This window comes from Bombus terrestris, chromosome 3, assembly GCF_910591885.1.
Source record: "Bombus terrestris chromosome 3, iyBomTerr1.2, whole genome shotgun sequence".
NCBI lineage: Eukaryota > Metazoa > Arthropoda > Insecta > Hymenoptera > Apidae > Bombus > Bombus terrestris.
In genome coordinates this window covers 2,152,129-2,166,973 of record NC_063271.1, presented here as the reverse complement: position 1 = coordinate 2,166,973, position 14,845 = coordinate 2,152,129, and the positions used below count along the sequence as shown (strand labels likewise).

Sequence of the window (14,845 nt, the reverse complement as noted above, 5' to 3'; positions counted from 1 at the left end):
ACGAGGAACCGATAATCTTCCATCGATCAGTATCAGCGAGGATGGAAGGAAGCGTTTCTCGAAAATGGAAATCCTAGTTAGGCATGAAATATGAATGGCGTGAAAGGTTTGTCTGAAATAGTCGAAAAGATCGTGTACTTGCCATTTTTTTAGATTCGCACACCACGTCACTTTTGACAACACCTTCAAGGTGTACATGGTTACGTTTTTTTAACACTGGAATTAAAGTGATGTAATGAAAATAGATAGACGCGTGTAATAGAGTTTTTATATCGATAGATATCAACGTCAATTTTATCGAAAATCGATCTGCATGTTTGCAGCGATTAATTTGCTAAACCAAAACAATTTTCTTATTGGACGATCTTACGAACGAAAATATCCAGAGAACTTGATAAATAAAATAACAAAGGAACCGTGTGTGTCCCTGGTGTACAAGGAGCCTTACACCGAGCTCTAAAGCGTACAGTTCGTTTCCATCCCCGTGAAGATTAGTTTGCAAATTCTCATGGATTCTCGGGAAATTTGGAGGTGCACGGGTGCCGAATCTCGATCTGGAAGAAGAGCGGACAACGTCGGGGTTTAGATAAGCGCCCCTACGGGAAGCCATTAACCGGGGAGAACGGCGTGAAAGCAAGGAGGATATTAGAGCGATCCGGCGATTGGCTCCGATGCAATTTCGCACGGTACGCTGGCGGCACGTTGGGCGAAGGTGTTAAATTCACTGGATGTACGTCGGACGAGCCATTCTGGGGTAGCCGACAAATCCGATCGTATTTTCATCGACGCCAAATTGGCAATATCCTCGCCGGTGACGATTCCTGAATTATGCATCAGCCTCGGGGACAGTCGCTTCGCTTCGCTTCGAAGTTTATCCATCCCGCTCGTTTCCATCCGCAGCCTCGACCTGTTCGACTCTCTTCCACGCGGGGAGTTTTCTGCCCTCTCGCAGCTTCCACCCTCGCGACCACCCCCGACCCCAAACACCCTCTGCTGCCTTCTCCGCCGCCTCCACCACCTCCTCCTCCTCCTCCTCCTCCTCCTCCTCTTTCATCGTCTCCTTCAGCTACGCTTCAATCCCCTGTTCTCGTTCTCTGTCGCGCTCCCTTCCTTCGGGCCCTTTCTCCAATGGAAACGTCACTTATTGGTCGAACGAAAGGGAGGAAAAAGAGAGGACACCCTCGAATCCGACCAATCACGGTGAACGTCCGTGATAATACTCGCGATATTTGCCACGGTACAGACTCGGGCAAAAGCGTCCCCCGCTTCAGAGATCGCGACCGATCGAAGGGATCCGCTGGGAGAAATTTCAAACAGCCCTCTGTCAAACACTGTGATCCTCTTTTAACGTTGTTTATACGGTAATCATTTTTACGAGACTCGGATCGTATCAAACAGATTTATCGAACGGTCAGGTTACAAGTTGAAAGGAAGTTTCGATTCGTCGAACGATTATCGAATATGTTTTACGTACGAATAAATTCGAGAGTCTCTGGAAAGAGTGGAAGAACGAGAAGGAAAGTAACGAAGCGTCTGGAACGAACGAAAAAGAGAATCCATGGATGATAATCGAATCGAGCGTTTGGAAACGGCCCTTAAGCCTTTACGAGAGGGGACAGACAATGGAAGGTAAAAGTAAAGCGTCGTTCTTGGAACGAAGGGCTGCTCACCCCAATAATAAAATGATAAGAACCCCGGTGTGTCTTCCCTCCTTCTCCATCCTGCTTTCTACCCCCCACTTTCGTTTCCTCTGACTGGAGCCAACTCGTATATAAATGTCGATATTATTGTAACGAACCGCTTTTGATGGCAATTTCTCCTTCCGCGTGCTCTATTGCTCAGACGAGCCCACGCGATCGGACACTCGCAAATTCGTTGAATCGACCGAGGAATTTATTGTTTCCGGATCGCGCGCGTCGCAGAAAGGACATCGACGCGACCATTCCCGATCTCGAATTCGATTCTCCAACCTTCGCCGGTTATCTGGCGAAAAATCTTTCCGATCTTCTCGTTGGTACGAGGTTGCTTGGGAACTGACGTTGTATCGACGCGAATGTATCTGGTTAACATTTTCATCGCTGTTCATAAATATCTACTAATGATAAATTAGTAATTAGAAGTAGCATTTTCATAGAAACTCTACAAGAATCTGTAACTGCGATGATCGTTTCTAAGATGCGTTTCAAGAAAAAAATTAAAGATTCATCCGTCCGATGGATAAAGTATGGATGGTTAATTCGAATAAAAAGAATCTATTATTGCTATTGGATTTATTCGACGATTTTCTCCGTTTCATTGGCGGAACGTTCGCCTTGCGATTGAGATACGTGGCATTTGGGTCAGGTTACAGGGACGAGTACTACACGGATTATTTTTGTTGCTGCGTTTTCCCGAGCCTAGTTCACGCGACTATCATCCTCGTGTCCTTTTATCTTCTCTGCAAAGTATCGACAGTTCTCGGCCACGAGGCCTATCCAAATTTAGACTTGGACTTCTCTTAGAAAAAATAATCGAATGTATATCGAGTGTCGCGTGGCCGACGAGGCTGGTTCGTCGTTCCAGCCGAGGTTAGAGTTACGAAGCTCGACCCTCCAGCGAGGTTACGAACGGACGAAGAATTTTCGAGACGTCTGCCACGTTGTACGACGGCTTTTCACCTTCCTCACGATTGTCGGGGCTGTACGTGACGAGACTCGACGGCGCAACGAATGAATTTAAGACGAAAGCGCGACGTCAGGCACGCGACAAAGAACACACACGAACAAGTCTGCTCGTTCGCCCTCCGCGTCTCGTTCCTCGGATCTTTCCAGCGGTCACAGACAGGCCAAATAGGTGAAGGACAATTTCGATCGGCGCTAGATCGATCCTCGAAGCGAGAGCCAACGAACGAAGCGACTGAAAATATCGTTGACGAACATCGATCCAGGAAATCAACGTCAGATAGACCCCGTGAGAAACTGCAATCCTCCTCTGGCTTTTCCATTTTCACCGATTGTCCGGATATTCACTTTCTCTAGAAGTTTAAACGTTAAAAGAGTATTACATACGGGGCAGTAAAATAAAATATCGCCTGTCTCTCGACCGCTTATAGCTTCCTAAATAATAATCTGAGGATTCACCTCGAAAGACAGTCGCCTAACGATTGTACAATTTTCGAGGAAAATAAACGTGACACGAAGATTGTTCTATGATTATCCTTTAGAGAGCTACAACGGTTCAAACATCGACGATTTTATCGCGTAGGATAGTTAGACCGGATATTTTGAAACTTGGCAGACAGAAGCGCCACGCTCTATAGAAAGGCTCTTACCTGCGCTATTTGTCCTTCCTCTGCTTCCTCTTCTTCATTTTCTTGGGATCGCAAGGCTTGCGTCTCTTGCACTCCAATCTCTCCGGTGGACAATAAAACGGATCTTTGCAACAAACGTATTTCTCCTTATGCGGACACGGTGGCAGCGTCGGCTTGGACGGTTTAACCGCTTTTGAATCGTAACAAGGACAAGGTCCAGGGTGCATTTTCGGCGGAGGTGGACAAGGGCAAAGAATCACCGGGTCCGTCGGTGGTTCAGGAAGAGGCGGCGGGATGCAAATTTCTTTTTTCGCTTTACCGGACGTTCGAATTTCGACGCACGATTCTACCTCGTACTTTGCCTCGGGAACTTCCGGACAGGGTTTAGGCGAGACAAACTTCGGGGTTGGGCAAGTAGTCGGCCCGTATTCCATTTTCGGCGGTTTAGCGATTTCAGGCACCTCGCACTTTCCCTTTGGTAGGCACCTGTCGTCACACTCGTCCTGTTTCTCCTTCTTCTTCTTCTCCCGCAATTTTACCGGCTTTCTGCCGGCACACACGTCCTTCTTCTTCTTCTTCTTCTCGGGCTTCCTCTCGCAAGCTTTCACGCAGCTGCGTCTCTTGTCTTCGCAAATGTCTTCCAAATCCTTGCAACTGGGTGGTTTCGCTGTGGATTTCCTAGACTTGTCAGACGAACCGAGTAACGTCGAGTCGACGTGGAATCTTCTGTAATCGATGCTCGGAGGCGCGAACCTAGATACCGCGTGATAAGTAGACATCCTCCTCTTCCTCGGCTTATTTCGGTTCTTCTTTCGCGGATTTTTGCTGCTATTTTTGGGACAAGACGGGACGTCCTTGGGACAGGAGACTTGCGGTTTGGCGACTTGTTGGCAAGGTGGACAGGGTTTCGGGCATGGACAAGGTGGTGGCGGTTTAGGACAGGGGCAAGGACTGCACGGTGGCGGAGGTGGACAGGGTGGAGGTTTGGGACACTCCGCGCACGGTGGACAAGGTGGACAGATTCTGGGTGGAGGGGGAGGTGGGCAAGGAAGCGGTCTGGGACACGGAACGGGTGGTGGACAAGGTGGACACGGTGGTGGAGGTGGACAGTAGGCTGGAGGACATGGCGGTGGACAAGGGCAAGGTTCGCATGGCGGTGGCGGCGGACACTCCCTTTGTGGTGGACATTCGGGACACTTTGGCATTTTTGGACACCTGGGTGGCGGTGGTGCGGGAGGTGGCGGACAGGGTGGCGGACATTTGGGTGGTCGAGGTACCTTGGGTGGCGGTGGAGGCGGCAACGGAGCTGGACACTTGGGACACTTAGGAGGCTTGGGTGGTCTCGGAGGCAGAGGACACTTTCGATAGCATATCTTCGGCGGCAGATACTTCTTCTCCACGGGTTTTTCACAGGGCATGGGACAAGGGGGTGGGCAAGGTGTTTCAGGCTGCGGACACTTGGGGTTCTTCGGGCGTGGACGAGAGCACGGTGGAGCGGGTGGTACGCATTTATCCTGTGGGATACATGGCTTCTGTCGTTGATACGATTGTCTGCAAGACCTTCTCCGCGAATTCTGGCCTTTGCTACAATCGGGAACTGACTTGGAAGAGAGTTTGGAGGGAGGACGAGGTGGCCTTTTGCCGTGCGCTTTGCCCATCAGGATGGAATCGTTTCGAAAGAATCTCGCTTGCTCTTGCCACAAGCGTCTCGTCAATCCTTTCGATAAACGCACGATCTTCTCGCTACCCTTCGATAGAGCGGGTGTAGTGGTAAAGTTCCTCGCGAACGTCAGGCTCGCGTTAGGTATTCTCGACGACGGCCAACTGCGCCCATTAAGAACGTACGATCCCAAAGAGTATCGACTTCTGGTTCGGAAGTTACCAAGCATCGCGGTGGAAAGCTTGAGAAGAGGCCTCAGCAACGGTGTGTTTAAATCGTATTTGGCCTACGATGCAGACAACAGAGATTTTGATCGATAGAGGATCGTTTAGTCCGCCGCTATCTCCACGTACCCTCTGTCTCTCGGTGCGCGTGACGCCCAACGCCTAACATTTTTTCGTTTTGCACGGTTTCTTGGGTGGACACTTAACGCAAAACGGCTTCTTTTCCGGCTTCGGTTTCGCGGGATAGCCTGGTGGACCCATGGGCTTACAGGGGCCCTTTGGCGGATGGCAAGGGCTCTTTATCGGCCAATCCGGCGGATCCTCGCCGCAGTCCGGCTCGCCCAATCGTAGCTGCCGCCTCTTTCTCCCTACACCCTGGATACATCATATCGCGTTTTGCTTAGGTCTCTCGTTTCTCCTTCGATCGCTCGTTGCAAACGCCTTGCCTCTGGCCCACCTCCCTCCTTCGCCCACGACTGAATCGAACGTGTATTACGAATAGAAAATAAAGGATGATGGTTTTCGAAGGAGATGGCTATCACGATCGCAAGGCGAAATCCGCGGCGAAACGATATTCTATCGACGATCTTCTATAGTAATATCAGACGAACGATGGGTAAACGCATAGGCAACAAATGTCTCGTATCTTCGATGAATTTCAAGCGGTTGCCATTTAAACGCTTAAACTAAGAAGAATCGATGGGTCGTTCTTCAACGACAACGACTCGAAAAGATCTTTAAACGACGTGCCATCGTACGAAAGACTCCGTGGACGCAAATCCATGTCTTCGTCTCTGGAAACGCGTTTATTGGGGAACTCTTTCTGCAGTTGGCCATAGTCTAAACCGATCTCGTCCTCGTATTCCTCGCCTTGGGGGAAGTAGTCGTCGTTGCCGATTCTGTCCTGTTCCAAGAGTACCATGTCTCGATACGAACTGGCGAGACCGTCGAGGATTTGGTTCTTCGTGACGTGGTTGAAGATCGAGTTAGAGGTCATTGACAAAGGGCCCCTGTTTCTTCGGTCCGAGGCTCGCGCGCTCGATCCCTCGATTCCGAGCGAATCGATGTTCGCCCTCTGCGGGGAGAGAGGATGATCCGACATTTTCGATTGATTTATTTTCTTTTTCTTATCTTTTTCAATTTTCACGATTAAATTTGGAAATGAGGAAGAGGCAGAAGGGAGGTGGAGCCATAGCGACGAGTAACGGTTTCACGCGCTGCTCGATCATCGTTATCGAGTGCTCGCGACCGATTCGAGAGATGATAAACTGTAATGTATTAAACAAAGATACTTTGTCTTTTTTTTTTTGTGAAACTTACTTGGACAGCGTTACCGTTCGGATGGTGTCTGGCCAGGGTGTCTGGCGTAACCTGCGGCTGGAATTAAAAGTAAAGCACACAGATGGATTTTTTGTACTTTCTTTAAACAATCGATGTACGAAAGAAAGGCGTGTGAATAAAATGGAATCGAGCTATATACGTGACTTTCGAAAAATACGTTTATTCACGTTACAATAACTTCACGCACGCTACATATAACTTTCGTTCGAATATTCCAAGATATCGGGACAAATATACGCGAGAATACTCGCGGTTAGATAACCGACGTTCAATAATTTCGGAAGATCTCGTTACGATAACGACACGAAACGTCAAAGGCATCCGAGTCGAGAAGACCAACTTTCCTCGTCTTTTCTTGCCGCCTACGCTGCGAATTGGTAGAAACGTCGTTCGACTCGTCCGTCTTACAAATATCCCTGTAATCAGAATCGTTATTCGCGTTAATTTTCGAGTCGAAGGTAGAGTATCTTCGACAAGATCCGCGTCCGGTTCCACCCGATTTATCGTCGTCCTGAGGACATCCCGGTGCCCGAATCACCGGTGGACACTTAGCTTTCTCGCTTTTCTTTAGCTTCTCTTTTTTCTTCGTTTCGTAACTGTCCTCCTTCTTCTGGCAACACGTATCAGCCGTCGTCTTCTTCTTCTTCTGTTGCTTCTTGCACCGTTGCCCGTGAGTTTCGTCGTTCCAAAGTTTGTCACAAGGATCGTATTTCGCTTCTTCCTTGTACTTTTTGCACGTTGGCCCGTGGTGTTCCTCCGATCTGCAAGGTTTACAGGGATCCTCGACGTCTTCGTCACAGGTTGGCTGCTTTTTGCACTCGTCTCGTTTCTTACACTCGTCTCGTTTCTTGCACGCTGCCGGTTCGTTCTTCTTACCGCAACTCTTAACCGCATCCACCCCTTTGCATTTTCTCTTTTTACATATTTCATCTTCCTTTTTCGACTTCTTCTTGCCGCAGATTTTCTTCAGTTTATCTTTTATCGACGACTTGCAGTCGCTGTCGCTGGGCGAGAATAAAATAGACGTTTGGGTAGGGTGCTTCAAAATCGGTGCAACTTCCACGTCGGTGAACAGAGACTCGAGATTGTACGAAACTAGACTCGATAGCGAATGCGATCTTTGTCCGTTGATCTTCAAATTCTCCAGGAATAAGGCGATCTTGGACGATATTTTTTGTCTCGAACCATCTTCGCTCGTATCGTTTTCCGACTCGCTGTTGCTCGTTGTCGTCACTCCTCCCTCGATTATGTCGCAACTAGAACTCTCCGCCGACCGTTGTACCATCGTTCGATTCTCCAATCGCACGAGAGATCTCAAGTTCTCCACGATCATCGAGCTCTCTGTTCCTTCCAACGGACCGGCGGCTAAATCGCTTACGGAAGTCGAAACGTTCGATCTATTCTCTCGATAACTCCTCTTTCTACCAGATTTATCCCGACTCGATTCCTTCGGTATCTTTCGATTCGCGGCGCAATCGATCCTGTCGATTTTCCAACCGCCCAACTTGCTGTAATAATCGTGCGCGAGGTCGTTGTTCCGAACCTCGAAGAATCTCGAGAAGAAATTCGTAAGGGGTTTGCGTCTCTGTCGAACCAAACCGTACAACATCTTAGGCTTTTTGTCCGACAAAGCAGCCGGAATCGTCCAGTTTTTCGACTTCTCTACGTTGCTCGATCGTTTTTCCACTTTAGTCGTCGTTTTCTCTATGATCTTCGATTCGTTACACTTTCTCGCTTCGTTTCTCTTCCTATCGCACCTTTGCATCGCCGCTCGATTCTCGTTGTCTTTAAACAATTTCTTCTTCATAGTTTGCTCCGACGACGTCGTGTTCAATTGTTTGCCATCCTTCTTCGTCGAACGATTCTTGTTATCCATTCTCTCTAGCATATGGCTGTTCCTCGTCGTCGTGGAAATTTTCTCCGTGTTTCTACGTGTGCAAGCTTTCTCGAAATGCGCAGCAAACTCGGCGATCGGACTTCTCGAATCTAATTCGCTTTTAACGTTGCGAGATAGCGCGATGTTCGAGTACCATCGTCGCGTAGAAGCGACGTCGTCGTTATTAGAACGAGTCTTGACAAAGTAGTTCACGAAATCGGGAAACTGTCTACAGATCTCGGAAACGATGCGGCCACTGTGCTGGAACGTAGCGGGCCCCATTTCACCGAGAACTCTAGGACCTCGCAGATCGTTAGCGCACGCGTGGTTCCCCTGAGAACAGAGACGGAGAGACGATTTCAAGGTCGTTGGCTCTTTCCATCAAACGTTTTACATTTCTTTTCTATACTTTTCTCTTTGGATAATTCCTCGAGGTAAAGGAGGGGATAGAGGATGGTAATTAACCCTTTGACAGTGTCGTATCACCGTTTTACCTCTTTACGTTTAAACGTTTTGACTGCCACGCTGAAATCACGCGTTTCGCTCAGAAAGCCACGGCAGTATTTTTGTTATTCAAAGCATATAATGGCAAAATAATAATAAATCGATGATGCGAGACAACGTTCTTCCCCAATGGACCGTCTATCTTATTGGTGGTCACGGGTGACCACCGCGGCGCCTTGATAACGGTCGATAGCGACATATTACAACAAGACTTCGTTTATTTCAACAAACCATTGGCATTCGTTATTTCGTCGCGAGCAAAACGTGCAGAATATATTGTTGATATTAGTAAACGGTATTTGCTCGTTCTATATATAATAGCAAGGTATGTTCACACTTGCAACTTCAATTGTACGATTATAAAACAGCACTTGCGATTATTTTCTAAGCTGTGTTTAGAATAATATTCGTAGATTCCTTTTTAAAGATTTGGATGCAAACACAGTGCACCATTAGATGCAATATTTGTTCCCTTTTTTTTTTTTTTATCGATGTTCTAATAAAAATGTTTAATCGTTCAATGGGGCACTTTTTATCTCAAAGTATCTTCTATTTATCGGTTATATCGAAAATGCCCTAACTGTCAATTTTCATACAATTTTTGCGATTGTAAGAAGTTGAAGCGCTCCGGTTACCGATGACCACCGTGGCGTTACAGGAGAAACCGTGGCCGGTCGTGTGCGACCAACGTGACAGTCAAAGTGTTAATAGAATTCCAATATTTTCCTTCGCCGTACAAAAATTAACTTTTTTCCAATTTTCAAACAAATATAATAATTGCTCTAACGCCTTTCGTCAAGATTAGCCGCAGTTTTTATATCACACACGCAAAAATATATTTGTCTAGTAAGCGACAAGCGTTAGAATGGAATAAATCGAGCAAATTAAAGCTTCGGCTATATTTCCTCCGGCCACGCTATTGAAGGATTAACACTTTCTCCAAGGCAAACTTCGTACAACAAAGAAGCGTAACGCGATGGTCGATCGTAAGGAATTTTAGGAATTTTAACAGCGAAAGGGTTAAGTAACATCACAAATACTTGGATGTTTATTTGGCGGATTTAACGTGTTCAAAGCTCCGTCCATCGTCTCTCGTCATGATGCATTTTCTAGGGGACAGGGATATGGGAGAAAGAGGCGCGCGACGCACGAACGTGATCCGCATGCCGTTAGCCGAGCAACGATTCGAGGCAAAAGCAATCCCTCGATGCTTTCCCTTCTTTTTCTTTTTCACGAGTTACATCTACACCTACCACCTTCTGTTTCGTAACAGAACTCTAATCGACGTTCTTCTTTGATCTTTGGAAAATTAACTTGTCGTGTCGACTCGAGCCTCCGCGACGTTGCTTGTATTTCAAACTTTCGGAACGTCTGCGGTCGTCGAGTTGCACCGCGAGAATATAAACGCACCAACTCGTCTTTGCTCTTTTCGACCATCTTTCCAAGTATAAAAATCACACGAAACTCTGTCAACCGGTGGAATATTTTAGCGCCGCCTCGTCAGCTTCTCATCCCTATCCTCCTCCTCATCCAATGGTCGCCATCGACGCGATTACAAGTGGACGAGACGCGCCATCGCGTTTAAATCGTATTAATACACGCGGAACTCGACTTCGTTTCAAGTACCGATTTACGATGCAAACATGTTCGACCGAAATTTTGTCAATCCTTCGGTGAAATACACGTTAAACAAAGATTCTTACCTGCGATTCCATCGTTGGTCCGGCAAACCGATTTGTAGCGCATTCCTCGGCGATGGGCAGCTGACGCAGGCTTCTGACGAGCTCTTCGCTCGCGTTCTTTGTACGATACGATACATTTGTTTGTTTTATTTGTTTTATTTATTATTTATCTCTCTCTCTCTATATATATATTAGTAGAAAATGTTGAATTACCTGGTTCGCATTTGACACACGATTCGAGAAGTACGATGTTTGCAGATGTTCGCCGCTCCTATTCGATCTCGATTTCTCCAGCATCGTCAGCATCCGCGAATTCTATTGGAAATTTCAATTCAAGAGATTTCAGTAGGAACGCGATCTACGAACAAGAAGATAAAGGAAATACGAAAATCTTACCGCGGTATTCGCGGCGGTGTTGCTGTCCTTAAAGTGCTTGATTTGCATCGGTGTTAAATGTCGTTTGTTTAACGCGGCCACGTCATACAGTGCGAGTACGTCGAGCTTCGAGGTTCGTTTCAACATTTGCGAGAGAGATTGTCCTAGTTCCCCTGCGCCTCCAATCACCGCCGACTGTACGAACGATTCGAGTATGAAAAGATATTTTTTATTTTTTAACTGCGAGTCGTCTGATCGACAGATGTCTTTCAGCCGAAAACGCGCTGTATACTCGATTTATCTTTCATAGTATTCGAGATACCTTGATGTTCTCTTCACCAGCATGATATTTTCGCTGACCGATAGTTTTCACGATGGACTTGGCGGCCCGGGAAAACATTGTTATTCCTGTTGGTGTATTACTGGAAATTTTTGTAACGCCTTCATTGGGCGTCTGACATGTCCAAATTGCGACTAATGGGTCTGGTTACCAAGTGAAACGTTGCATTTGTTTTCCGAGATCGTTTGACAGTGTGCATCGGGAAAAACAAAATCGTAGCTCCAATGAACACGTTTGCAATGGATCCGAGAGCCTATTGTGTATATACACATAATCGCGTATCTATTTCGAAGAAGAATTTTTCTATCTCGTACCATTCAAGAAGTCTTCCTTTGAGAGACACGAAAAAAGGTTTAAATAATACGCGCCTTTGAGAATTCTTTCAAATGCAGCCATCTGGCAAACGCGTATCAAATGCGTACGTAATCGTAGATTAGGTCGATAATGAAGCGCGCGAAACAGTAATCTGCGTTATCGTTGGAGGAAAATAGCGCGAAGCCGTGCTTGCAGATTATCTTATCGATCGAGTTACTGTTCCGTCGCAGATACGCAAATTAACGTTTTATCGACCGAATCGGAACTTCAATCACCGATGAGGTACGGAACGAACGTGACACCGGACGTTCGACTCTTTTCCGTGCTTCACGTTTTGTGGCTCGCCCCGTATCATATTCGTATCGCGTACAACATTATCGATTCGATACAGTAGTGGTTTGAATTGAAACTAAATTCTCCTATGAAATTAAATAAGGTATAGAACAGGACATTTCGCGCATGAAATGTAGAATTGTCTGCTTCTGCGATGTACTCGATTCTACTCCAATTGTGTTAAGACACAACCGATTACCAATTAACGTCACATCGAAGCTCGCTGTAAGACGTAATTCGGACAAGTTCCGCTCGTTTCCGCTCGACCAAATTGAAGATAGCTTTGCGATGATTTACATAAGCGAACGAGATTTTACTCGAATCTTTCGCCGACCGTGCGATCCTTGACATTTTGAATAAACCAAGATGCGACACATTTGAATCAAGTTGAAGTGTATCGGTGCCGACCGATATTCTTTATCGTTTTGTCTCGAGTGTCTTATCGTTTATCCTTAACTCTGTCCATCTCCCACTCCTCATCCTTGTCACATTCGCAAGTTAGAATAAGCGAAACGTCAAAAAGCCAGAAAAATGTCAAATTTTCTTTGCAAATATTCATCGAGAATATAAATAAACGAATCTAAATAAATATCTGTTTGAAAATTCCAAGAATTTGAGGTCATTTTTTAGAATTTTAGCGAGTAGCTATAGCATAGAGTATAGTGACGTCGTTCCTTGTATTTTTTGCGATACTCGGAGTATCCGAGTCGTTCCCAAGAATTTGTGCCACCTCCTATGCCATCGTGTTCTCCTGGTACGAAATCGTCGTTGTTGGTCTAGAACTTTTGAAGGAACCGAAAAATATCGACTTTTCAAAATTTCAAAGAAATTCTTCAAACATCACGTTATGTCCACGTTATGTGGCGGAAATTCTGAAAATTTTCTCAATCTGTAAGAAATTCCTCGAACTAATCTAATCCTGAGCAGGGCTGTTTTTTCGAGGTTCGAGTTTCCGAACTTTGTTTCAAAGTTCCACCGCGCTACTTCTCGTTAAAGCATTTAGATTGGTCACTGTAGAATCGCCGGAGAAACTATTAAACGATCAAGCAGTTGATTAAGTTTGACCAAACGTTTATTGAAACGTTTTAGTAATGTAGAAGCACGTAAATTATACAAATTTCACGACTCCATCGTGAATATCAATATAACGTAATTGTTATAATGCCGTCCGTCTTATAACATTCATACGAATTAACAATTTATACAATACTATTTAAAAATAATTAATCTACGCAAAAATACAATACTTTCCAACTTATATACGTCCTGCATATTTTACTGTATTATTATGATTAAATACTTATAAATTATGTTTATAAATCTATTTGCAAGCCGTTTTAAAACTATATATATATATGTAGGTACATATGGAGGATTTGAAAAAAAGAGGGTGTACAAATATAGGTCTATTTAACACCGACAAGGTACTGGTATATTGAATTGATAACATCGTATGCGGAAATGGTATAGGGGTCAGACCGGCCAGAAAACTCCCAAAACATAGGATACGGGAAAGCGCCGTATCATGGGTTTGTATCAGCATAGAATCGATTTTCTCGCGGCGATTTCCTTACGGACGTTACGAGTTTACAATCCGTTGACCACGAGACGATATGGTCGAACGTTTAGTTCGACATACGGTAAGACACCTGTATGCCGATCGTACAGCACGGCCACACGGGTGGCTGCCTGGTAATAGGCGCGGAACATGGTTGGATATCGTTTAAGATTTATATCGTGTGCCGAATCGTTTATACAAAAATCCTGGAGGACGGGCAGACTCGAGCGTGCGTCGTTCGACCGTAGCTTTCACGGAATTGGAGCAGACGTGGTTTTATGGTGCAACTCGGGAGTTTCCACGTTCTCTGTGACAGGCGATACGAGTAATCCCTATTATCCTGGTCGGCTCTACGATTCTCGGAGGATAGCGCAGAGGATATGTCCGCGACAGTGGATTCGTACAGCCAGCGAAAAAGTTTCTAAATTGATTTTTACGACAGGCGCACGCGTTTTCGCCATTGAGCCATTGCCGAAATTAGCTTAGCGAAAAAGGTAGCTAACGAAGGTCCAGATTCGTGGCCAACGAATAGCTTTCAACAGCATGCGGATATGTCCTCCCTGTTGCGTCGTTCAGGGGCTGTGAGCGATGGTCCTGCTCGTGATTCACATTCGCCAGCACCGAATCTATAATTTCCACTTGTTTCTACTTGCTCGAAAAAGAAATAAAAATAAGAACCGAATGGAATATTCAAGCGTTAATAAGAACTTTTGTTCAAAATCTCGTATTCAGCGACGAAGAACGTAAGATTGCTAGAACTATTACGAATGTTATATGCTACGAGATACACGAATATAATACAATGGTACACTAGGAATTGCTAACGCAATGGAAATAGTAACGCAAGAGAGATTTCATAAGAAGAAATTAAGCGGAGGACTCGATGATACGTTCTATTTTATTTTACATTGTACCCTGGTCTTCGACGTAGCGGAGAGGCTGACATATTTGGAGGTCTTGTAGCTTGTCCTTGGATGACTGCTGATATCAGGCATCCCCGATGATGATAACAGGGGTCGCGTTCGCGTACCTCGGGTACGGAATACGGAACAGCGACAGATACAAAAGTTGTTAGGAATTATATCGATAAAAGAGCAAGACGTCGGGTAGGTTGCCGTTACAAATGTCACATTTATTTCGTAGCTCGGTGATACAATCAATGACGAATCGTCTGTGATAATTCCTACGTCCGCCATACGGAAACGCAAACAGCATAAGGAACCCTCTGATGTTTCTTGGCAGTTCGGTATTTCGTAAACCAGCACGCAAACTTCCATATAACGTCACGTCACTCCTGTTCAAACTTAATGCTTCGATTCGAATTTTTCGCCCATAGCTCGCGTTCGGA

At 45.7% G+C, this 14,845-nt stretch overlaps 1 protein-coding gene across 2 annotated transcripts; it reads right to left on the bottom strand.

Moving 5' to 3' along the window:
• Positions 1–2,264: 2,264 nt before the first annotated feature.
• On the bottom strand, positions 2,265–11,381 carry LOC100646286 (proline-rich protein 12-like). 2 transcript variants are annotated; one of them, XM_048404725.1, is made up of 8 exons: positions 11,274–11,381; positions 10,973–11,146; positions 10,790–10,891; positions 10,598–10,693; positions 6,494–6,550; positions 5,303–5,548; positions 3,311–5,235; positions 2,265–3,013 (listed from the first exon to the last, which is right to left on the bottom strand). In XM_048404725.1, exon 7 carries the CDS (start codon positions 5,176–5,178, stop codon positions 3,316–3,318), a length of 1,863 nt encoding a protein of 620 aa, XP_048260682.1. In that variant the 5' UTR covers positions 5,179–5,235; positions 5,303–5,548; positions 6,494–6,550; positions 10,598–10,693; positions 10,790–10,891; positions 10,973–11,146; positions 11,274–11,381; the 3' UTR covers positions 2,265–3,013; positions 3,311–3,315. The 2 variants fall into 2 exon arrangements, with proteins under 2 accessions (XP_048260682.1, XP_048260681.1); XM_048404724.1 differs by lacking the exon at positions 6,494–6,550 and having other exon boundaries at positions 3,311–6,248.
• Between the last annotated feature and the right edge of the window lie 3,464 nt (positions 11,382–14,845).